At 39.8% G+C, this 23,601-nt stretch overlaps 1 protein-coding gene across 1 annotated transcript; it reads right to left on the bottom strand.

The window, feature by feature from the left end:
* Positions 1–457: 457 nt before the first annotated feature.
* On the bottom strand, positions 458–11,724 carry CFAP36 (cilia and flagella associated protein 36). The gene is made up of 10 exons (XM_057382248.1): positions 11,584–11,724; positions 7,991–8,055; positions 7,004–7,105; positions 6,496–6,610; positions 5,468–5,555; positions 4,758–4,809; positions 3,755–3,881; positions 3,334–3,503; positions 2,756–2,914; positions 458–2,043 (listed from the first exon to the last, which is right to left on the bottom strand). Exons 1-10 carry the CDS (start codon positions 11,696–11,698, stop codon positions 1,957–1,959), a joined length of 1,080 nt encoding a protein of 359 aa, XP_057238231.1. The 5' UTR covers positions 11,699–11,724; the 3' UTR covers positions 458–1,956.
* Positions 11,725–23,601: the final 11,877 nt, after the last annotated feature.

The raw sequence follows: 23,601 nt of genomic DNA, 5'->3' as shown, positions 1-23,601 counted from the left end.
TTGTGTTTTCCTTGGGGTATTTTTTTTTTTCAGGATGTCTCTCTCATCATTGAGCTGATTGTGCCATCTTGATTCTGAATYTGGAGGAGCTAATCAGTTAATGGATGTACTGGATGTACTGTGCTCAATCCAGGGAATCTGCTGGTCACAGCTGATGTAARAAAATACAAAAGGAGCCAGTAGAATTCTTTGTAGGCTGTTTCTTCTGTTACTCCTCCTGTTATTTRAAACGTAATATGAATTACATTTTAATTACAGCATTACTGTAAATGAATGCCAGTGCGGAATGATTTTTCCTCTTAGGATTCACAAATATTTGCATTCCTGGATTTCTGCTGTGTTTCTGTTCTCACTGTGCTCCTTCTGGCCAGTGCCTCAGAGCACAGCTGTGAACTAATTAAGGATGATTTTTAWTTTTTTCCCCCTTTCAGGTCTGTGGTGTTTGGCAGTGACTTTGTCGACAGAGTTGGTCCCAGGGCTCAGCCTGTGAWGCCAGTTGGGAATGTGCTTGTGGGAAACTGCTGTTGAAGAGTCTTGAGGCTGAGACGAAGCTTAGAAGAACCCTGGTCTTGATGAATTCAAAACACACATTTTTGGCCTTGAGTATGGAGCTGTYRTGATTTGCTTCTTCCAGGCTTGATGTGCAGAGTGTGGGAGGTGTTCCAGTGTACACCTGAGCTTGTAATTCATGTAAATGAATGTGAATGAGACCTTTGTTTGGGGGTGCATCATCCTCTTGGTAACACCAGGTGTTTCAGTTCTTTCCATGAGAAGCAGATTGGAGCCCTGGCTCCAGTTTTCAATTTATTTTTCATACAGGTGCTCCTCACTTTATGAGGAAGATAAYTGGCCTGAAAGATGAATTTTATAAGCATTACACCATCCAGGGAAACCTCTTTGAACCAGTTATCAATGCTCTGTTGGGTAATGGAACTGGGTACAACCTGCTCAACTCAGATGTGTGAATTCATCAGTGGTGAGTTCAGCAGCAGCTCCAGCTCTGGGTGCTGCCACTGCAGGGCTGCTCCTTGGTTTTCTTTCCCAGAGGGCAGCAGTATTCTAGTTCCCCCTGKACTTGTTTTAGACTTTTTGTAAAGACGTTTWAAGTATTAACATATTGAAACTGTARAACTTAGGAATTAAATGACTCTGTAGTAAAATGTATTGTTTGTAATAGTTGTTTTAACAAAAATTCCGTGAAACTTGAATGGATGYGTTTRTCTCTTCTCCTGAGAGTTGCTGTGGCAGTCAGTGAGGTCATGCCATGGGCAAAGGGGGACCTCTCCTGGCTTCTTTCTGAGTCTGGCAAAGCCAAACCAGTAAAGGATTTCAAAAGATTTCTGCTACTCTGGCAGTGAATTGCTGGGAACAGCCTCAGCTTTGCACTAAAGCAACTCCTTGGACTTGAAGTTGCATTTAGAGCAAACTTGGACCTGGGGACTGGGAAACTGCCCCAAAAGTCTGTAAAACACTGTAACCTGGAGTTAATTTGTGAATGTCTTGACTCCCAAGGCACGTTGGCTTTCTCAAAAATGAGCTGGTCAAGGGTGCACTTCCTTGTGATTCAGACTTTATTACACTGAACAGCTGAAAAAGAGCGATTTGTTTATAATGGGCTAATAAATGGAACCAAGTTCTGCACTGTTAAAATGAAAAAGTATTTAGCACAGGAATTCCTTTCCCTGCTCCCCATCTCTGCCTCCGCTCTCCAGGCTCAGGGCTGTGCTCTGCAGCGATGTCATGGCCTTGCTGCAGAACACCAGGGAGTTTCCAGCACTCTGGCAAATGAGTCTTTGTGGTGTTTCAGTGTCATGTGCAATAGGGAGTTACCAGGTACCGAGCTGCTTGTCTGAATCTTCTATAAATCCAAGTGCAAAATTGGAAGTCCTTTCACTTACTGATAATGTATGCTAAAACATCCTTCTGTTCTTGGGGTCTGGAAGGAGCCTCTTAAAACTACCGTTTATTAATAACTTCTTCTTTTAGCTTTTCTGCAAGCATCTTCCTCTTCTGGAGCAGCCTTTGCTTCTCTTCTGACATTTCCTAAAAACAGGGTGAAAACAACACTGCAATGAGCAGCTTCCCTGGCAAGCAGCAGCCCCCACCATCGACCACAGGGGTGGATTGTGTTCTGCCACCACCCTGCTCTCTCCCACTGCCCTGATCCATGTTTTCCGAGCCTCAACTTCAGATCCTGCTGAGCGATTGTCCTGCTGGCTCCCCAGTCACCAGGATTTTGGGCACCTTTGGAGCGTAATAAAAAGCTCAGCAGCTCTGAAAAATACTKGAGGCAATAGAAAGTCTTTGGACTTAAGTCAATACCCTTAAGTACTTGCTCTATAAAGGAGAGTAATGATTTTTGTCTTTGAAACAGAACAGTTATTATTTTGTTTTGTAATGTATCACAGTTTTAAGGTCTTCTGGTATCTTCCTCTGTTTTTGAGTTTTTAAGCATTTGAAAAAGAAAATCCCTGAGATTTGAGGAGCCCAAACAGTAGGGCTCACAGACTAAGAGCAAACTGGCCTTTTATCCTTTCATATACTTAAATTCATCATGACAGTTTGATGCTGCTGAAGCAAACCAATGCCAACTTMATCACTCAAACTTTCAGCCATAAGTTTCTGCAAAACTAGTAACTTGGAAATACTTTCCCCCTTACTCTTTTTAACCCACTCTCCCTCTTCAGCAGCAACATGGACACYTGCACTGAAACCATCTGTGGTTTTATACAATGAAAAGTGTTGAGTCCGTCACCTGTTTGGGAGGTGATTCCTCCTCTTTCTGGTCACTGTTTGTTGTTGGTGGTGGAACACTATTTTTTGACTCTTTCTTTGTAGCCAGTAGCAGGTCTCGTTTTTTCTTTAGATAATCCTCCCGTTGCTTCAGCTGTTGCTTTTCAGTTTCTGATAAATTCTGTGGGGAAAAAAATTAAATTTTGAAATTAACTTTTTGTATTAATGTCCTGTGCAAGAAAAGCACATTTACATCCTATTTGCCYCCCAAATTACCAGGTGAAAATAATCCAAGTTGAGGCTTCAAGTCAAAGCTGTCTCCTAAGAAATTAGGACAAGACAAAAGCTGAATGCTGAATTCTACTCTGAAACCAGAAATCATGAGCTGAACTTTGTTCTGATAAAACTCTGAATAACATGAAAGGGTGTTTATATGTTAGTTTAAAAAGAAAACAAAATAACCCAAACCCACCTGATTAAAATAACAGAAAAACTGTATTTAAATATAATACTGTTTTAAATATATATTTTACATTTAATCCYCTCTTTTTACGTTCTAGTTCTGTGTTTGGCTTTTCTTCTTATTTGTTTTTGACTTACAGGTCCTTTTGCCCCAGCTTTTTGCACTGTGTTTTCTGAACTTTTTCCAGCTGGCATTTTCTTAGTGTCTTCTTTCCCCTTGGTACAAGARGGCTGAGGTAAGTTTTCAGTTCCCTTTTGTACGGGGCAAACTGGTTTGGGGTCTTCTTTTGTCGATTTATGAGATCCCTCTAAGTAATTTTACATAGAAAACAGTCAGAAAGAATAGAAATATGTCAGATAAAAGTAATAAAACAGCACTTGGAATCATGGAATAGTCAAACATCCCATGTTGGAAGGCATTCCTACAAAGCACCTCATGCAAACACACTTTACTCACAGCCTAATCCAAGTTCTTAAAATCTTGATATGAGTTGACTCTTGGATGATTTAAAAACAGCATGATGTTGGACACTCAGCATTGTACTCCCTCTAGAATTACCTAGTGGGCATTTTGGAGTTTCTTCAGAATCCTCAGCTCCCTCAGTGGATTCTTTAACTTTTACAGTTTCTCTCGAATCTCCTGGAAAATTGTGGGAAACATCGGGAGCTTTGAGTTTAGCACGTGCCTTGAATTAGAAAACAAATAAACACAAGTGTTACATTTCCTGGCGCTGTACCTCAGACACTGAAGTGTCCACACAAAGGAAGCTCCCAAAAGAACTTTCAGTTAAAACTGTGTTGTTTACACTCCATACAATGCAATGCATTTCTCAAAATTTCTGACCAGAAATTGTCTGTGCTGTTGATCAACCATGCAATTCATGTCAGAACCCCAGAGCATTCATTAAAATACTGAATTATTTTGTGTTAGAACATTCTCTTAACAAAAAATCTATCATTCAACATTATCACATTCTCTGTCCAGGTGAACTTGACTGGGGCCTGCCTCTGCAATCTGGTTTGTTTATCAAGAATATTGATTTTTTTGGCTGGTCTATAAAGATTTGGATAAACCTGTCTCTTTCCCCAATCAAGGGAGGTTTATTGCCATGATTCCACAATTTGGCCAGCCCCCATTTACGTTCGGTTTCCTTTCTCTGTTCTTTAGTCTGATGGACACCAAGGCATGTTCTCTTGGAGAGGATTTCTGAGTCCTGGTGATTAGTTCTGTATTGTGAATGCTTAATGAATAACTACACTGTCTATCAAGTGATCTTGAAGGTAATTCCTGCAGGATTATGAGTGCTGTCATCTCCAAGYAGCTTACACTTTGAAGTCTCTCTGATCCTGACAATATCAGTAATTCAGCTGCTCTCTGGATCTGAAAGGTTGACACCCCTTACAGCATTTCAGGATTCAGGTGCTGAGGAGGGAATATGCAGATTGTGGGATACACGCATTGATGGAATACACGGCCTTGAAGGGATCCAAGCACAGCCAGGACAGGAATGTCAGGGGATTTAATTGTCCCCATAACTCACATGCAAAGGTAAGATACTCACTTCTTCAGTCTTCTTTCTCTCTTGCTCTATTTCATATTCTTCCTTAGATTTTCTGCAAGACCAAACACAAGTAAATACTCAAAACTCCTTTATTATTAGAGGTTTTAAGGGAAATTTAACACTGCTTAAATACTTGAGGACTATCAATGCAATTACAAGGGTATGTGAATTTGTCAGTATCGAAAATATTTCCATGACTTAAATGAAAATGCATGTTTAATAGAAATAAACAATTGGGATATGCACACAGAGCCCACTGTCCTCAACTATCTGTGTGCAAAAATAACTGTATACAAATTTCCAGGGCTTATCTATCCCTTTATTTAGTTTGCTAATTTAAAGACAGGAAGGGAAATATTTCCAGAATACAAAGGGAAAATAGCATTATCTAMTATAACCTGGATGGATTAATCTGATATTCTTTATTTCTGTGTTTGTGAACTGGGAGTGGGGGAGAATCTGTAGAAGGTGTATTGATCTCACGCATCTGAGATCACAGCAACAAGCACTGGTGCAACAGTTCTCACTATTTAGATATTCCTGAGCACACCCATTGCCTAGCACCACCCATTTTCTCTCAGGTGGATGTTCACAAGAAGATTGCTGTCATCTTAAAATGAAGGCATTTTCCTGGAAAAGGCTGGAAGAGTTAGGTCCTACAGACTTTTATTTTACAGTAACATTACAACTGGGACTGATTTATGTCTTACCTTAGAACCTCTCTGAGTATTTTCATTTCTTCTTCTTCAATTTCACTGAATACATCAGAACCTTCTGTCAAACACTCAGGCAACACACCTGGAATAAAGCAGCACGATTTATGCATTACTCTGAATAAAATGATTTTGTGCTCCAACTGGCAAAGAAAATTTTTAAAAACCCCAAACACAAGAAAATCACATTTCCAAAACCAAAGACATATAATTCTTCCTCTGAAACTGTTTCCACAAAGGTCCTAGATCCTAGAGGAAAAGGTCCTARAKTCTGGTAGAAAAAAAGACAAAGGTTTCTGGCAATTAAAGTTTTGACATCTAAGGTTAAACCAAACTCTGTATTGACCATTATGTGTATTTCCTGTAGGCTGCAATTCAGTCATGGCCAACTGAACCACTCCCAAATTTAGCTGTTATATGAAAGGTGAAATTTAAAAATTATTCTCTAAAAAACACACATGCAGTAAGAAGATAAAACAAAATGGTTAAAACTGAAGATATGGAAGAAAGGAGTGGGATTAAAATCCTTTCAGAGCCATCACCAGAGAAGCAAAGTTGGATTATTTTCTCTCCTCTTTTTCCTGCATGCTGAAGGCCTTGACTTCTGCTTTCTGTAAGGATTTTTCAGTGTGAACTGCAGAGTAAGCACAGCAGACACTACAGCATCTTTGCCAAGCAAGAAGCAGAATTCCAACTACAGATATTGCCATGTTTGAARAACTGCTCTCACTGCTTTAACTCRGAATTGKCACCAAAATTMTGCAACAGAAAAGTAAGTTTCACAGAGAAATTTAGACAAACAGACCTGAAAAATCTGTTAACTTTAAAATACAGACAGCCATCACTGAGAATGCAAGCTAAGGACTAAGTAATGAAATCCTTGTCCCAGTAACATCAACTGCATGTTTTCCAGTAATTTGAATTGGAACAGAACCAGCATTCCACACTCATTTATGAATGGCTTGAAGAGTCATCAGAAGAACACTGTAAACCTGCAGTGAATCCCCACATTCACCACTTCTCACCATTTCTTTCTTTGATGATTCGAATCGCTTGCAGTTGCATTTCAATATTTTTCTGTACCATCATTTTTTTAAATAATCTAAAATCTTCTGCTGCCAACACTGTTTGCAGAATGGCCTGTGGGAGGAAAGATATGGACAAAATTAAACCCCCACAGAAATCCTAACCTGCTCAGTCTGTTTGAAATTAACTTGATTTTTCAGTTCTGAGGAGCGTTGTTTTTAATAATTATATTTCATTCTCCTATCTGTCTATTTTTCCAGATATACAAGAAGATCTCAAAGCCAGGAAAATAACTTGTCTTTAGATCAATATGGCTACAAAAATATTATGACAATATTATTATATTATGACAAAACTGGGTTTCCCAGGGCAAGTTTACAGCTGCAGTTCAATAGAAAATTAGTTTCAACATGAAAACTTTTCCAAGTTTTGTGTCCTGCCAGCTGTGTTACTGGAAACATAAAGCTAAGAATTAAAATGCATATATTCTTTAATGAAGGCAAATACCTGTGAGGTGTGAGTCTTTGCAAGAGGAGAAGAAAAAGCTTCTTGAAATTTCTCCTCATTAATTCCAACTTCTTTAAGGTAGTCCTCTAGTAATCTCTCCACCTGTAAGAAAGTGAAGCCTTCTAAGGTTTTCCCCTGAGAATCACAGAAATTTTTGTCATGATTATCTATTCCTTTCTGCTGACATTGTGATTTTTCAACTCAAAGGAAAATCATTATAATAGYATAACTGATTTTTCTGATGTCAGGCTTTATTTGCTTTCATGAAATGTTCAGAAGGAGCATTTTTATTGCTAAAGATGATTACTCCTTAATTTATCTTTTCCAATTTCCAAGAATCTCTTGTGTACCTTTTCTCCAAACTCCTGACTAGTATTCCTCATGGGTTTTTGATGTAAGTAAAAGGGTTTTTGCCAGTCTGTTCCTGAAAGCCTTTAGGGTCAGAGCAGAAATGGATGTTGGTTTATATTTACTCAATCAAAGCTTTTTAATATCATGTATTCCCAAGCCTCATTACAGAAAGAGCGTGTTAGAAATCTGCATGTATTGTTTTATAGGTATTTAAGCTCCAAAAATCTCCTGTAGTTTTTTCCATTAATTGAAAGGCAATTCAGAAGACTTCCAGATACATTAGTAAACAAAATACAGTTGTGAGTGTTTTTAGGCAACCCGCTGGTTGTCATTTTAACTTGACAGMAAATAATATTATCAAGCTTATCAATACAGTGTTGAAGGTAGTGGATATATTAATTTTAATGAAAAATATGTAACACAGCCTAAGAGCTATGACTCTGTTACAATTTCTTTTCTATGTACCTAGTCTTTAGGTATAAAAAACATATGACAACTACAACTCACAGGGTTTCTAAATAACACCTGGAAAARTTCTAAATAAACATATCCTGATCAGAAGTTCCACTAAATACTAATTTAAGATTTTAAATTGTTTGTCTTAGAAATTTACTACAAATAGTGAATAATGCTCACCAGAGCTTGGTACTCTTGATAAATTTCTGTGTAAGACAACTTGCTTTCTTCTTCATCATCAAAAACTGAAGGGGGGAAGAAGAAACATTTTGTAGTCAGTGTACAAACCACCACAAATGAACTTATGCCCTAAATAAAAAGATTAACCTTTACAAGGTAATATATTTAATCATATGAAAATACAGGACACGATTTATAACAGTCCTGTGTTTTCCACACACTCAGGCCAAGTGTATGTTTTCGGTAATTGAAAGTAATTAAAGTGCATAATTTCATATTGGGAAAATCTTTGTAATAGACTTGTAAGCAAGTTGAGGATTCAGCAGATACAGTCACTAAAACATGAGTTTTAATATAAGAACTACCACATATTGTTCCAAGTGGCAGATAATACATCAAGCAGGAAATTTCTCACTCTCCATGTATTTACATGGAGTACGWATCTAATAATGACTTAAACCATTTTTTTAAAATGTCATTCATGTAGTGAGAAGCCAAGGTGATGCAGGAAAATTAGTCCCTGCCTGCATAAAACCAGATAAACCCAAAGAGGAAATGTGGTTCAGTTAAGTTATATTTTAATCATATCTATCCTGATTTAGAAAAAAATGGACATTCCTATACTATGGGCCATATTAATCATATTCATGTAAATTCATATTCAAATTCCTGACTGGAACTACTCAAGCTCATGATCTCTATGCTGCAGAACAGATGGAAGAAGCAGAAAATAAGAGAAACTGAAAACTAAGGTTTGACAGGGTTAATTTACATTTTTTTTATGCCACCAGTGAAGAGGTAATGTAAAACCTGGCAATTAAAGCAGAGGCTTAGAAATAAGTCTGTCTCAATCCCCTTCAAGATTAACCACTTGGACAAGTCACTTCCCAGGAACATCCTTTGAAGTCACTTGAAGAATGGGAATTCTGCTTAAACTGGTGAAGGACTGTGATTTATTCTTTGTGTATATGTGACAYCTCTAATGGTGGTGATGCCCGTGGAATCAGTGCAGCCTTCACACAAATTTAGAGTGACTTTCTGAAGGCGTCTGACATCTTTCCCAGCTGTGACAGCCCTGAGGCCATGTCACTCCAAACCTGGACACAGTGTGAGCTGAGGTGGCATTTCCTAAAGCAGGAGGTATTTGCATCCCTTTCTAACACCTCACTGCAGTAAAATGATAGATACCCAATGACACAGTGCAGGGCCCCCAAAAGCAWAGGAGAACCTGCTTTTTAATCATAATTGGGAAAACCAACATTGCTTGTGGTCTTTGCATAAGGCAAATTTTTTTTTATAAGTAATTAAAATATAAGGTTTGCAAATACCTAGGATTAAATTCAAATGGTAGGAAAAATATTATAAATATCAGTCCTATGGCAACTACCATATTGCCAGACTCAGGAGGGTGAAGACCCTTGACARCCTCTGTTGTCTCTTCCTGACTGGAGATCCCAACTGGGCTGCAGAGYCCACTTTCACCTTGGCTTCTCTATCCCCTCTTTCCCACCCATCCTGTCCTGGGGATCCTAAGCAGGAGTGACACAGGGATGTCACCCCTCAGTGACAGATGGCCTTGTACTGCCAAGGGGATGTTCCTCCTCCTCCGGAARGAGGCACACACTGTGCTGTGTCCCCAGGCTCAGGACACACAATGGGATGAAGTTCAGTGCCAAGTAAAGCAAGCTGCAATCAGCATCTCCTCCCAGCTTAAGTGGCTTTAAGGAGTACTTGGAACAGAGACCTTGGATTTTCTTGAGTCAGGGCTCCTGAATCACGTAGTCATTATTCCTTAAGGTTTTGGCACAGTCTTTGGTCACCCAGCAAGAACAAAGATCTGAAGAACCACAGTACCAAAACGAGAGRACCCAGATATCTTGGGAAACAAACTCATTGTTTTCCTGTTAAAACTGGAAATCTTGGCTAGGACCCCTCAAATGGGATGATACACACTCACCTGTTCGATTTCATTTTCACACAGAAGGAAATTAATCAGGCCATAAGAAATTAATCAAGTTTCCAGAAAGAGGRAGAGAGAGAAAGCAATTACCAACAGATAGAAAATCATTAAAATAGTTTACAAGTTGAAGTGCAAGGACTTGGCCTAAGTAACTACAGTTCCAAAATAAATTCGTTACATACCAATTATCAAGATCCAAATTGTATTTTCGAGGAATCACWAATTATTGTCAGTTAATCACAGTGCTGCTAATTTGCTTGTCCAGCCCAAACACTGAATGTTTTGGGAATGCAAAGGACTCTGTCCTGACGAAGTATGTCAGTACAAAAGCAGCAATGGAATCAGCACAGTAGGAAGTGACCATCACAAGGCTGCCTCACACTACGTGGAAATTTACAGCGGTTCCACAAATCTTCTTACTGTCAGTAAATTCCCCTCAACCTTCTAAGGAGAAGGGATCATTGCTCCTGAGAGGGATAAATCAATTCCCTTGATATGTAAACCTAGACCCTTTGTATGATAGCTAGAATGTTTGGCCCATCCCAAGTTTAGGCAGACTTCCCAGAAGAAAACTTCCTGTCTATGTTTCTTTAACCATTCCTAGCTAAGAAGGCCCTAGGAGCTTTCCCTTCCTCTTTTCCCAGTTTTAAGYGGGAAAGGTGGGAAAAGACCCACAATGATCGTACCTCATGCAAAGTTTGGGGGGTAGAGACGATTCAGGGAGAAACTGAGAGGCAATTTCTTTTCAAGAATCACAAATAAAAGCTGTCTTAGTTTTCCAAAGGGCTTAGGCACTGCTTTCAGACTTGCCCAAATTGTAATTACTTTACTACCGTAAGGATCCAGGTGCTTTTTTTGGCAGCAGAAATTGTTCTGTAAGCAGCAGAAGCAATTTAGTTAAATCTCTACATCAGAAAGTCTATTTCCTCCTTCCCTCTCTGCAGATACAAACCTGCACAGACCTCTCCTGGCTACAGAGCAATCCTGCCCCCCCTCATTGCCTGTACTTCCACTTTACCCAAACTGCTCCCTAAATTATGCCTTGTCTGAAGAATAGGAAGACATGTTAGTTTAACTGGAGTCAATATGGTGCTAAACTCACGAACAACAAAACATCACTGGTAATCACTGACTTTTAGTGTTATCATTTTTGTGGGGTACTAAAACTTAGTSGTTTTCACCTCTTAACTGACACCATTCACATAATTTTAGGAATTTAACTTTGGGCCTTCTCCTCCTCTGTCCCACTAACCAGACGGCGCTTTCGGTTGTCCTRCCCAGTTTCCTAAGGAAAACTCCTGGCTCTGGGAGAGCTTTGGAGGCCGTGCCGGGGTCCGAGGCGCGGCAGGGTGCAGCGCTCGCTCGGTGTCAGCCATAAGATCATGCCATAATCCCAGGACGAGCTAATGAATGCAAATGGCACGTCCTGACACGCGGCTCGCTCGGGGGACACGGCGGGCACCGGGCAGCGCTGGGCGGGGAGCGCAGCCGGACGGGCCGAGGGAGCATTCCTGCACAAACCCGGGGCCCGAGGGACACCCGGACCCGAGACAGGCCCCCGGCGGTGGGGACCCGGACCCGGACCCGCCCTGCCCGGCCCTGCCCGCCCTTCCCGGCCGGCGCCCCCGCTCACCCTCGCAGTTGTGCTCCATGAACTCCAGGATGGGGATGGACCAGGCGGGCCCCCGCAGGAAGCCGGCGATCGTGTCCACCACCCACTCCACATCGTCCTCCTCCTCGGCCGCCATGGCCGGCGGCGCGGCCGCTATGGCAACCGGCGTCACGGGGCGGGACCTGCGGGCCGGGATCCGCCCTCACGGCATTCCCGGGAATCGCAGCACGGCGGGAAGCGGGACCGTGGAGTGCGGCCGGCGGTTGCCCCTGGCGCAGGACGAGCGGTGCAGGTCGGTTGGCAGCGGCCGCAGCATCCCCGGCCGCCTGACGCGCGGGCCCTTCACGACGCTGAAAAGAGAAGAAATCAGTCATTTGTTAGTTAACAGCGTTAAGGTGAGAGTAACTGAGCACGGGAACGGGCTGCTCAGCCAGGCTGMGGCTTCCCTGTGCTTGGGGATAACCGGGATACGAGGGACATGGCTCTGAGAAGCCTCGTTGCGCTGGCCCTGTGTACTCCGGAGATCCCGTGGTTTTAACGCTTCTGTCACTCACAGTTTCTCAGTACAGTCAAAATTGGGTTTTTCTATTAAAATTTTATAAAAACATGCAGGATAGAAAATTCCCATTATCCCATATTTTATCATGCCCAGAGTGCAGTGACATTGTGGAGCAAACAATAAGTCACATGTTTGTCATTAGGTGTTGTAGCTGGTGCTCTAATTGTAATTAAAATGTTCATCACTCGTCAGGCCTTCATAAGAACACGGGTAATTTGTAACTCAGTAGTACTGTAAATACACCATGGTGTAAGAATTGTGACATGAGTTATAAGGCAGTAGGAAAGAAGGTTTATGTTAACACTTAATTATTTGTATATTTCTGAGGGCTGGTGATTGGGGTACATTCCTTTACTYAACTAAAATTAAGATAATTTCTCTCACTATCCTCACCTCTTAGACTGCTGACAAACTGGGAAGTTTTYCCCAATATTTAAATTTATGCCCTTCCTAATATTAGATGATTGTTCGCATTATTGGTACATGTCACTGGTAAGTAAAAAAGCCCAACAAAAATAATCTYTTCGTTTTTAAAAGATTAATGATCACAAAGAGTAACAGTTCCAGTTTGCTACATTAGGCTCTGGCTTGGTCTTGCTCAAGAGAAACTCTTGTAGCTATTAATGAGTTTGCCTGCACAAAGCTGGGTGAAGGTTAATTTTTCTCAAGGCTAACAGTTCTATGCTCTTAGAACTGCAGAGAAGTACTGATCATCATTTAAATAAGAATCTGCATTGGAAAGACTTYAAATTTTCCTTTTTGCAACTTACTTTAACTCCTTTTACACCATGAGTGCTTCCATTTCTACAGCCATATTCGTGGTGTGAGAGCATCAGTAGTATGACAGGATGTTCACTTCCTATTTGTTTCATAAAAACTCAAAGTATTTCATGAGTGTTACAAGAAAAATTACTAGAGTAATGCATATGAGGAAATTCTGTCTACTAYAACTAAATCCATTATATCACCTCACCGGAAACTGCCCGATGTTATGTTCTGTCTGYAAATGTCAGGAGAAACACTGGAGTTGGGGTCTTGTAGATAAGACAAAAGAGCAGGAAATGCTCCCTGTCTGAGTCACTAAGAGTATTCATTGCTTAATTTTCTGTCTTCTCTGAGCAAGTTGCAACTTCAGACATTTTGACATATATATATATATATATATATATATATATATACAGTGACAGGGAAATTTGGTTAGGCTTTTCCAGTCTCTGTGTTCCACTAAGTTCTTTGTATCAGTACCCAGTTCTTTCCACATCCAGTGGGTTTCACTCACATGCGCAATAATAAAGTAGTTTGAAAATCCAGAATCTTGAGAATACCGACTTCTTTTTGGCAAATGCCATTTTTTATCTGTTTCTGAATTTATAAATATATTTATCTCTTTATAAATAAGGCAAGAAGTAAGACAGATGAGCTTTTTAGCTATTGGCAAAGATAGTTTTTACATCACTTTTAATTTCTACAATTGGATAATTTTGTAAATTTTGAGCAATTTAAAGGATACTGGCAAAAGTGCAATTATCAGATTAACAGTTAAACAGTATTATTATTAATTACTCTTTTGTTTAAACTTTAATTCCCCCATCCTCCTAATTTGTAATAGTCTTACAACTGCAACAGCTATAAACATTTTTACCTTAGTAAACTTAATACAACTTTTCCAGTTTGTTTTTATAAATTTTAGTTTGGGAGAGATTTTTTTTTAATAAATCTGACATCAAAAAGAACCCTGAACTAAACCTTCTGAAAACCTGTGGTGCAAAGCCCTTTTCCTTCAGTACAATAGACAGAATTAAATGTGACTTTTTTACAAAGGGTTGAAAGTTAAAATACTAATCAGTTGGGTTTATTTGCAATAATTTATTGTGGAAATTATTTAGTTAAATATGTTATACTTCGGAGACTTTATTGTACTTTAGTCAAAGCTAAAATAGGAGAGAAATTGGTTCTGAGAAATGCAGACACATTGAAGAAGTGCTTGAAGTCAAGTAAAGAATTATGAGTTATCTTAATTTTCTTCCCCACAGGGATATTGAGCTCCTACAGGAACTTCTAAAGATCTTCCTATTTAGGTCATTTTCTTTCATTTTGTAAAGCTGTTCTTTTCTCTTGTGACTTGAAGGTTTTATACAAACGCAAGGCTATTTCACACAACCCATTCTGCCTGAAAGACCATTCCTAATGTAATTATCTAATAATAAGCATATGCCATTGCTTTCSCTATAATAATGTTTCTTAGCTAAATTATCTAATCTTAAAAGCATCTCAAGTGTCCAACATCTAAGGCTTTCACTTTACCGATTGTGGAAATGAGAGATACTAAAACTACAAGAATATTCTTTCTTCCCTCTTTTAGTTTCTTTTCATTTGTATACTTGCCATAAACCATGCACATTTTAGCCACACATTTATGCAAAAGTCTATCCATAAATTTGATTTCAAATATTTTCCTGAAGCAAATTTTGTTCTTTACTTACCAACAATAGGATTTATTCCCATATATACTTTCCATAGGGATTTTCTCTATGCTTATTGACCAGGTGTTTTAGCAATTGCTTTTCTGCTTTTACCATTATTTTCCCTCTGGTGTCTGCACCTCTTGAATTCTAAAAAGCCTCGTAACGATTTTGATTTTTCTGTCCAATTTCAGCTGATTGTTATTGATGGAAGATGAACTACAGCAAAGTGAAGTCTATGGCTTGATCTGAAGCCTGTGAGCTTTGTTATTCTAATCTCTTCTGGCATGGAGTTCTGCAGCCATGAGCAGGTTAAAAAAGGAAAAAAGAAAAAGCCCTGTGACCTTTCTTTGGAAGAAGAGCGTTTCCCTGAACCAGGAAAGGCAGCATCTGTGGAGTATTAAATGGTACCAATAAGGGTATGAGATGGTTAGAAACAGTAAAAATAATAAATTTCTCATTGCAGAATAAGCATTGGAAACAGGGGCCATGGTCGTGACAAGTCCATGATAATAATAGTTCCAAAAGAAAAAATTTTAACCTTCAGTTGTATATGGATTTTGGGAAAAGGTCTTGTCTATCTCTGAGCTTAAGACTTTCTACACAAGTCCCAGCTTCCTCTTTTGAATCACTAACASCTTCAGCCAAGTGTCATGAAAGCTAAGCAAAAAGACTTCTCCACACAAGCTCATTTCACTTTCTCTTCAGTTTTTACCACTGCGAGAATTATGCATTTTTAATTTCTTTGTAGAACTTGCTTTAAAAAGGACTCCTCACTACTAGGATTATTGAAKTGTTACCTGAGGATCTATGGGGAGTGGGACTAAAAGAGATCTGAAGGCTGCCCAGCCYTGGGGTTTCCTTGACTGCATAGTGCAAGAGAGAATTCATTTGGGACATGGGTTTGTTTTGAGTCATTTGGTGTTACCTCAGGGCTTGGCTTTTAAGAAGGCATTTACAGACAAAGTGCTGGTTCTGGGGGCTCTGGGGAAGAACAAGAGTTTGCATTTCTGCGTTTTATTACCCACATGTTTCAGTTGCCCCCAAGAACTTTGGCTAATTGCATTGTATTCTTGATTGTAAAAGCCAAAAACAAACCCCAGAAAGACAATGCACTGGAGTGCCTCACAGAAACTGTGCTTTCTGCTGCTGAAACAGAAAAATCAATTGGATGTACAAGAAAGAAATACTTCCATGGAGATGCAGATGGAAGTGGTTTGTACAGGACATCATCTGTCCTGTTTCATGGGTTTCAGATGTATAGARCTTGTAGCAAGTCACATATTGGAAGAATTATGCAAATTGGATTAGCAGATTACATATGCTGGAGAGCAGAAGTTCATCCCATTTCCCAAGGTGTGTTATCTGGCTCCAGGTGCAGAAGGGACTCCACGCTCGCAGCTCGCGCTCTTGCTGTGGCAGCTCATTGATGGGATGAAGCCCTGTGTTGAGAGTGACACTGGAGTGTCAGGGGGACTTGTTTTAACGTCTGAGCAGGAATTTCAGACTCTTCACACCACCCCATTAACTCTCATCACTTGCAATTGGCTTTCCAGCATCTTGCAGGTTTGAAGGGCAGCATTGGGAARAATGAAGGTGCTGCTGCTTCCTTCTTGCTCTGGTATTTCATTTATTTTTTCTAAGGTGCCATCTACTCAGGCTCACTGCAGAGGTTCTGTTTGGAACAGAGGGAGAGCTGGGATGTGTAGGATGTGGCCAGGAGCTGCTTAGCAGTATCTCCCTGAACGTCTGGATACAGCTGCCACCCCAGTAGGTATGACCTCAGGAAGGTATAAAAAACAGATCTGGGACATGAAGAGTGGAGCTTTTCACTGTTTTATAAACAGGTTAAATGATAGCAGCATAAGCAGGGCTGCTTCTGTTCTTACTTGGAGGACACWYRGTAGAATTCCAGTGTGTGCATGGTTTTCATTAAGCTATGTGTAACTTTTCAAAGTTGATCTTTATGAAAGCATCATGAGTTATTATTAACTAGTTTGTATAGGTGGACTAAGGGTTTTTACTTGTGCTTTAACATTGTGATTTAAAAAAATTGGCAACTATACTTTTATAGAATTCTCATTATCAAAAACGTTGTGTGTAACTGTGGGTCATTATGKGACTATCACAGATTACCTCACACTAGAGCTCAGGGCTGAGGGCTGTGCTGTCRTTGCGTAGGACTTTTTTCACCCCCTGAGTGTCTTGTGTGTGCTTTTTAATCTTGAAAAGCTTCCCAAATGTATCAAGTGTAGAAAACTTATCACTAGTCTTTACAAAGGTGTGAGCAAGCAGGCTGTAGGAAACAAAGACAGGGAATGAGGTGAAATGAGTAGTACAAAAAAATTGTGATTTCAAATTAGTTTAACACTGGAAAGTGTACAGTGGAAAGTTACCATTGCACAAAGCTTTTGTCCTGGCCTTTTCTGTCCAGTCCTAGTTCTACTTTCTGGAGAGGAGAAGACTGAAAGCCACCCCTCCTTTCAGCTGAAGGGGTCAGAAGTCAGCCAGGAGCTTTTGTTTTCAACAGCSAGCAGGGAGAAAGACTGACTGGACAGTCTTGGAGATGTCCCCAAAATAAGGAGCTTTGAGGATCTTGGCAGACCACGATTATCACTCCTTGTTTGTTTTTGCTTTGGCCTCTTGGGCTTTTATTGTCTTGGGGTTGGGCTTTTTGGGGATGGGGTGGTGGTTTATGATGTTTTCTTAGCCAGTTCCTGGTACTGGTTCCTCAGAGCTCAGTGTTTGTTTGGAAGGGGGTTGCCCTGATGTTTCTCTGCAAGGTTTTGCGGAGTTCTGCTGGTTTGCATATGCCCACGGTGGGCTGGCAAACAGGGCTCTGAGGCTCATGGGGTGAGCTAATCCGTGCTTTTGCACTCTTGGCAGAAATCCTGGCAGGACTTCAGGCCATCAGGAGAGTTGGATGGAGGACAAGGGTTGCAGRGAGGTTGGAAATTGCATTTAAGACTCTGCTGGGAGCCTTAATACTGGTAATGTGTTCAGTGTGATAAAGTAGGAAAAGTGCTTGTTGGGAAAGCTGACAAGAGACCAGCCAGATCCATTTTAGAGCTCGGGATCAGAAGACTCCTTCCTGACACTTTGCTTGCATGGACAGGCTTAGCTTACTSTTTTAGAGCAAACAGCAAAGCAGCTCTGCATTGTAGTGCCAGAGTAGTAATAGAGCACTTCCTCTACTTGAAATTCAATTTTATATTCCCTGCAGAAATACACATGGTTTTCACTTAAATAAATAGAGTTTAGCATGTTTGGTATTAATATTACTGRCTCCTTGCTGTTTGTATGCATTTTTTGTGCCAGAATACTTATATATGAGAAAAATATGTCCTGCAAGCTTGTGTAGGGATGAAATGCCTTACTCTTTACTTGGAAAATGCCTCCAGAATGTCTCATGTGATGTTGCGTGCTGTATATTAATCTGTAATAGGATGGAGTGATTCAAACTGACCTTCACAAAGTGTTCAACTAGGTAGGCACTTTCTGTGGTAGGGTTTTCATTTGTAAATCCAGAATGCTAGAGGGAATAATGGATGGGAAAGAGAAGTACTTCCAGAGTAGCAACTATGAAGCTGAACCAGCATGAAAGAATGAGATAAGGAAGTTCTTGAGCAACTGGTACAAGTGAATTAAATGTTTTTTTTCTGCTAGGCCTTCACTGTTCACCACAGAATACACAAGTGACGAGGTCTGACACTAAGAAGTCAGGACAGGGAGCTCAGAAAGAGAAGGTGACAATATGTGACAGGCTGCATGGCGTTTGGATTGGTTAGGAGCAGGTGACTACAGATACACAGGGCAAAGGGTTATKTTTTTAAGGTGCATACTGAGTGAAGTATAAAGGTGATGGCCTACAATCACAAGATAAACACCAACATCTCAGCTGCAGGTCTGCACCTTTGGGTGTGCACAGGAGTTGAGAGCTGGCCGATAAAAGGGCTGGSAGATTTGTTACCAGGGCCCATTTGAGCACTTGCTGCTCCTCAGGGCTCAGCCAGTGTCTTGCATAAGGCTCTTTGAGTCTAATGCAAGTTCTGCAAGTACAAAGGACATCGCGGCTCTAACGGTGACAGCAGATCCCAGAGCAAACTGCCTGGCTTGCTGAGGAGGCAGGYTGGTGGCAAAGCACCAGGAGGACTGCAAAATTAACTCCAGCTCTGAGGCATCAATATCAAAGTCAGTACCAACTCACCGTGCCTTCAAATCCCCACTTCGTAGCAGAAGCACATGTGTGATATCGTGCCAGTTACTGACTGCATCATATGGATTCATATCATTTCAATAAGCAGTAACTGAGCTCAGTACAATTAATTTGTTCCATTCCCCTATGTGGGCACACTCTGGAACAGCAGCAACTCCTAATTTTCAAATCAGCAGTTCTCCTATGAGTTTTTATACACAACACTTTCAGAATTTCTCATGTGCTTTCCCTCTTGTATATTTATCATGTCAGGAACCTTTTGTTTTAACATGCTTTCTCCTTTTCGCCTTATAATCTGATATATCACAATACATCTTGTTTATTTCTGAAATCCTTCTTACCTGCAAACATTTCTGAGCTTTTTTCCCCCATTTTCATCTTTTGACTCAAAGCATTTTTATGTTGGTCTTTAGTGCAAACCAGCACTGTTATTTTTGTTAAGGATTTGGTAGACATTTTTATTGCTTTGTGGAGGTGAGCATTTTAATTACATAGTTTTAGGTTTAGCCAAAATTGCAGAGAAGTTTGGAAGCAACAAGGCTTGCTTGAATCCACATCAGCCTAATAAAAAATCTGTAGAAATACTTTGTGCAWCTTTCTGGGCCTTATTTGTAGGTAAAAGTACTAAGTTTAATTTCCCTTGTAGCTGAACACTCACCCTCAAGCTGTCTACTCTTATGCATATATATATWAAAAAATCCTCACGGGGGCACTCTTGATTTAAGCACAATGTAGAGGAGGCAGTTTCATCTTGGTTTTCCTTTGTAGYGCACTGACAAAAAAAGCTTAAGGAGCTCCTAGAATGACTTTCAAGTCACAGTTAAAAATAAGCTAAAATGAATGTCACATAAGGTAAAGGAGCTTCAATTCTGTAATTCTGGTATAAAGTAAATCTAGTTATATAATCTCTACTGCCAGAATTCTGACTTTCACTTAAAATAGGATCATAGTGGGAATGAAAGGTCATTATTTAGAAATTTGGGGTTTAGTTTAYTTGTTTTCTTATTTCTTTTGCAATCACTACTTTTTTTTCTGCGTAAAAGCAGGGGGGAAATAAATTGTCACTGTRTGTGACGTTGTGGTTTTCCTCTATTACAGATTATGATGTATAACCCACAGTGACAGGGAAAACTGAGATACCTATGGGATTTACTTGGTAATTTGGAGGAAGCTTGTCAATTCCCCAAACCCATGAAAACTGAACTGAAATTATTTCAAAACTTGTATGCTGTTAAGCTTCTTGTTAAGCTGGGTTTCTCTTTGTTATCATTATTAATAAGCACTGGGAAAATTATTAGTTGTTCAAAGAGTAGACATGTAARTATATTACCTATCATAACAAAGCCATCACGAAACAGCCAAAGAAAAATTGGCAGAAAGGAAAAAAAAATTACATTAAACACCTATTTGTGCTTTTTTTGTCTTGCTGCAAGAACATTTAGTAGGTAAAACTGAACTATGTCATGGGYTCTTGAGTGAGGAATTCCTGGGAAGAAACAAGCCTTGTATTCTTCASAAGAAGGATTAGCAGTTCCTAAATGCCTGACTAATTTCTTAAACACAGTCTATGTCGCTGTTACAAAGGGAACTACAGAACTCCCAATACTTCACTGTTGCCTGCTTCCACTTAACTGCATCAGGACAGAAGCAGTAAAAGAAAGAACCAGACAGGGCAGAAGATCTGAGTTYGGAGCAGTTATGAAGTCAAGTCAATCTGAATCATTTGCAAATGTGTATTTCCACTCAGTGTAGAAGGATCAGCTCTGAAATGTTACCAAAAAAAAAAAACCTCACAAGCTGGAAGCATGTCAGTCTTCTTTTTTAATGGAAGTGTGGATGAACTGGGGAAGTCTCCAGGGAGCAGAGGTGGATAATTTGAGTCAGAGGTTACTCCCGGGCTATTTCCACTATTAGTACACAAGCCCTCTGCARCAGCCTCTGCTTTCCTGTCAGCAGCTCCCTGTTCTCTGTGCTCTGCATGCACTCAGGCTGAGAGCTCCAGCTCCAGCAGGGATCTCAGCAGAGGCAGGAGACCTCTCCATGCTTTAGGATAATGGTTATTATTACTGCCAACACCCCTTTTGGGCAGCCTAAACTATAGCTCGAAATTGGCAGTCCTCGTTCGTTAATTAATTTTGTTTGTAAAATACTCCTCTGAGGGAGAGGGAATAAATGTTACCATTAAGGATTTAAATAGGCTTTCAGATTAAATACCATAACCAGCTGCAGGTCAGCAACAAACCATTCTTTGTTAAGGTGTTTTCCTTTCGCAGAGATACAGCCTGAATAAGCTGAATAATCTCATCCTTTTAAGGCAGACTGTTAAGGTGGACTAATTCTATGATCAAAAATATAGAGCATAATAGCAGAAGGAAATAAATTTCAAACTGTTCATTATTTTAGTAGAGCATTTGCTGTATGAAAAGAGCTACAACGTTTTACTTATATATTAAATATATCTATTATCATTTAATGCTTTATATATTTTTGCCCTGTTACTAATATTTAAAATAATAACYTTAAGAAAAATTAAACCCTCCCTGTCCCATCGAAGAATTATCAAGCACTGAAATCAAGACTGATATATGTAGAAATTMGAATTCTAATCTTACCCAGGTTATTAAAAAGAAATCAAATCATAGACTCCTTTAGGTTGGAAAAGATCTTTAAGATCCAGTCTAACTATTCCCCCAGCCCTGGCAAGGCCACCACTAAACCATGTCCTCAAGTGCCACATCAGCATGTCTTAAATCTCTCCAGGGATGGGATCTCTACCACTTCCCTGGGCATCCTGTTTCAGTAGTAATTTTAGATAATTGCTTATTAATTTCAGCATTAAAAATCAGGAGTGTGTTAAACTGTGTCATAATAGATGGGGAAAAAAATCTCAAACAATTGACATCTCAGTATAAGCCTAAAATTAGAAGGAAATTTAGTGTTTTGCCGAACCATCCTTTGACCTTTCAGCCACTGTACACTGCAATACACTTAATTCAGAAGTCGTGTTACAGAGTGTAATGTAAAAATCACAGAAAACTTCAATATTGTATGATGACCTTAGAGAAAATATAGCATTTGATAGGTAGATAAAGCTGGCAAGAATCCCCGTGAGGGAGATATTTAGGCACTGGAAAGGAATAGGCAGGAAATAGCTGTTGATGACAGTGGGTTGTAAAAGCCTAAACAAAAAGACCAAATGTATCACTGTAGGTTTCAGCAGAAGAAAAATTACCTGTCGTAGAAAAATACTTCAATAAGAAATTTAGAGGGTGGTAGATTTGGGTTAAAAAACTGCATATCTTCCAGAGATGAACAGGAATAGTAAGAATCCAAATTTTGTGTTGATCTCCAATTAAATTCACAATTAAACTGGTATCACAGTGAATTGAACCCACTGGACTTAATGCAAACAACAGAGTCATGCAGTTAACAGTGGTATCTGAAAGAGGTGTGAGTGAGTAGGTTGTTCCCAGTTTTAGGTGACTCATGAATTCATCTTCCTGCAAGAAGCTTCATCAGGAATGCTATCTAATAAGTGTAATTACCTTTTTTTTTATCTGGCATTAGTTATTTTTTCATTATCTTTAGTTTTTTTCTATTAATCAGTTCATATATTTTGCTATCAGTCTTTTTAATGTATTGCTGTAAATAACTTGTGTTTTCTTGTTCTATAAGCTTGTCAAAGGATTTTCCCAAGGGCAAAATAGGGATATCTTAAAAGCTTTTAATTGTTTCACCAGTATTTCATAGAGAGAAAAGCTGTTTTCAAACGTAAATAATTTGACGAGTAACCAGGGGTAAAATCAGACATGAAAATGAATAAGATAATCCTGAGGGAGGGAGCTCAGAAGAGCAGAGATTTGAACAGAAATTATTGTATTATAGTTATATTCTTAGTGCTGTATGTTTTCTCATAACTAAGTCCACATGCACAAATGGAAATCTCAAAGACAGAAATGTTCCYCATCCAGTTCATTATTTCCTGACCTTGGGAAGATCCATCTCCAGCTGGTGCGGAATGCCTCTCTAATGAGAAATGCTAACATCAAAGGTGATGCAGGGCTCTGGAACTTAATAACCTCTGCTGAGCCCAGAAATCTGGACCTCATGGCAGTACTGCCCAAGCTACTGTGGCCAAGTGACATCAAGATTGCAAAAAACATGGGTGAAAGTAGGGAGGCACCAGTAAGAGTCCGTGGCAAAGGACAGGGAACCAATTACCAGGCAAACTTGTGTGAGGGAAAGCAAACTGAATGTCATAATAAAGCACAACTGAGGCAACTGTTTTAAGAGATACAAAAGTCTTTCCTGGGGATACAAAATCTCTTCTGTTTTGTGAAGGTGAATGGGGAGAGTGCGCCATGCTAAAGGAAGACACTAGWAAAGAAAACCAGCTCAATATTTCTGTACTTCAGGAATCCGAGATGGCCTAGTGCTGTTGATACAATACCAGCGTCTTGCTTTCCTAAGCCACAGATCTGCAGATCCATAGGAGGCAGCTGTGACTGCTAACAATGAGCAGACTGGGCTGCACTTTGCTCCTCATCAGAGGAAATGCAGAGTGAGCTCTGTAATTCATCTTTCTGACCCAGTTCATAAGAAACACTGCTCATACTGGCAGGATCTTGTCTGACAGAAGGCATGTCAGCAAGAGCTTTTGCTCAGTCTCACTCCACTGGCCTTAACATAAGTGAGTACCAAAGCTATTGTCCTGGTAACTGCTGTTCTTGCTGTAATACTCAATGCTTTCTTTTAGGAAAATAACAGTGTATTTCCTTTGTATGCAGCAAATAACAAAGGGA

This window comes from Malurus melanocephalus, unplaced genomic scaffold (assembly GCF_030028575.1).
Source record: "Malurus melanocephalus ecotype Western Australia unplaced genomic scaffold, MMel_1.1 scaffold_13, whole genome shotgun sequence".
NCBI lineage: Eukaryota > Metazoa > Chordata > Aves > Passeriformes > Maluridae > Malurus > Malurus melanocephalus.
The sequence above is the reverse complement of the archived record's forward strand: the minus strand, read 5'-3'. Positions and strand labels throughout refer to the sequence as shown.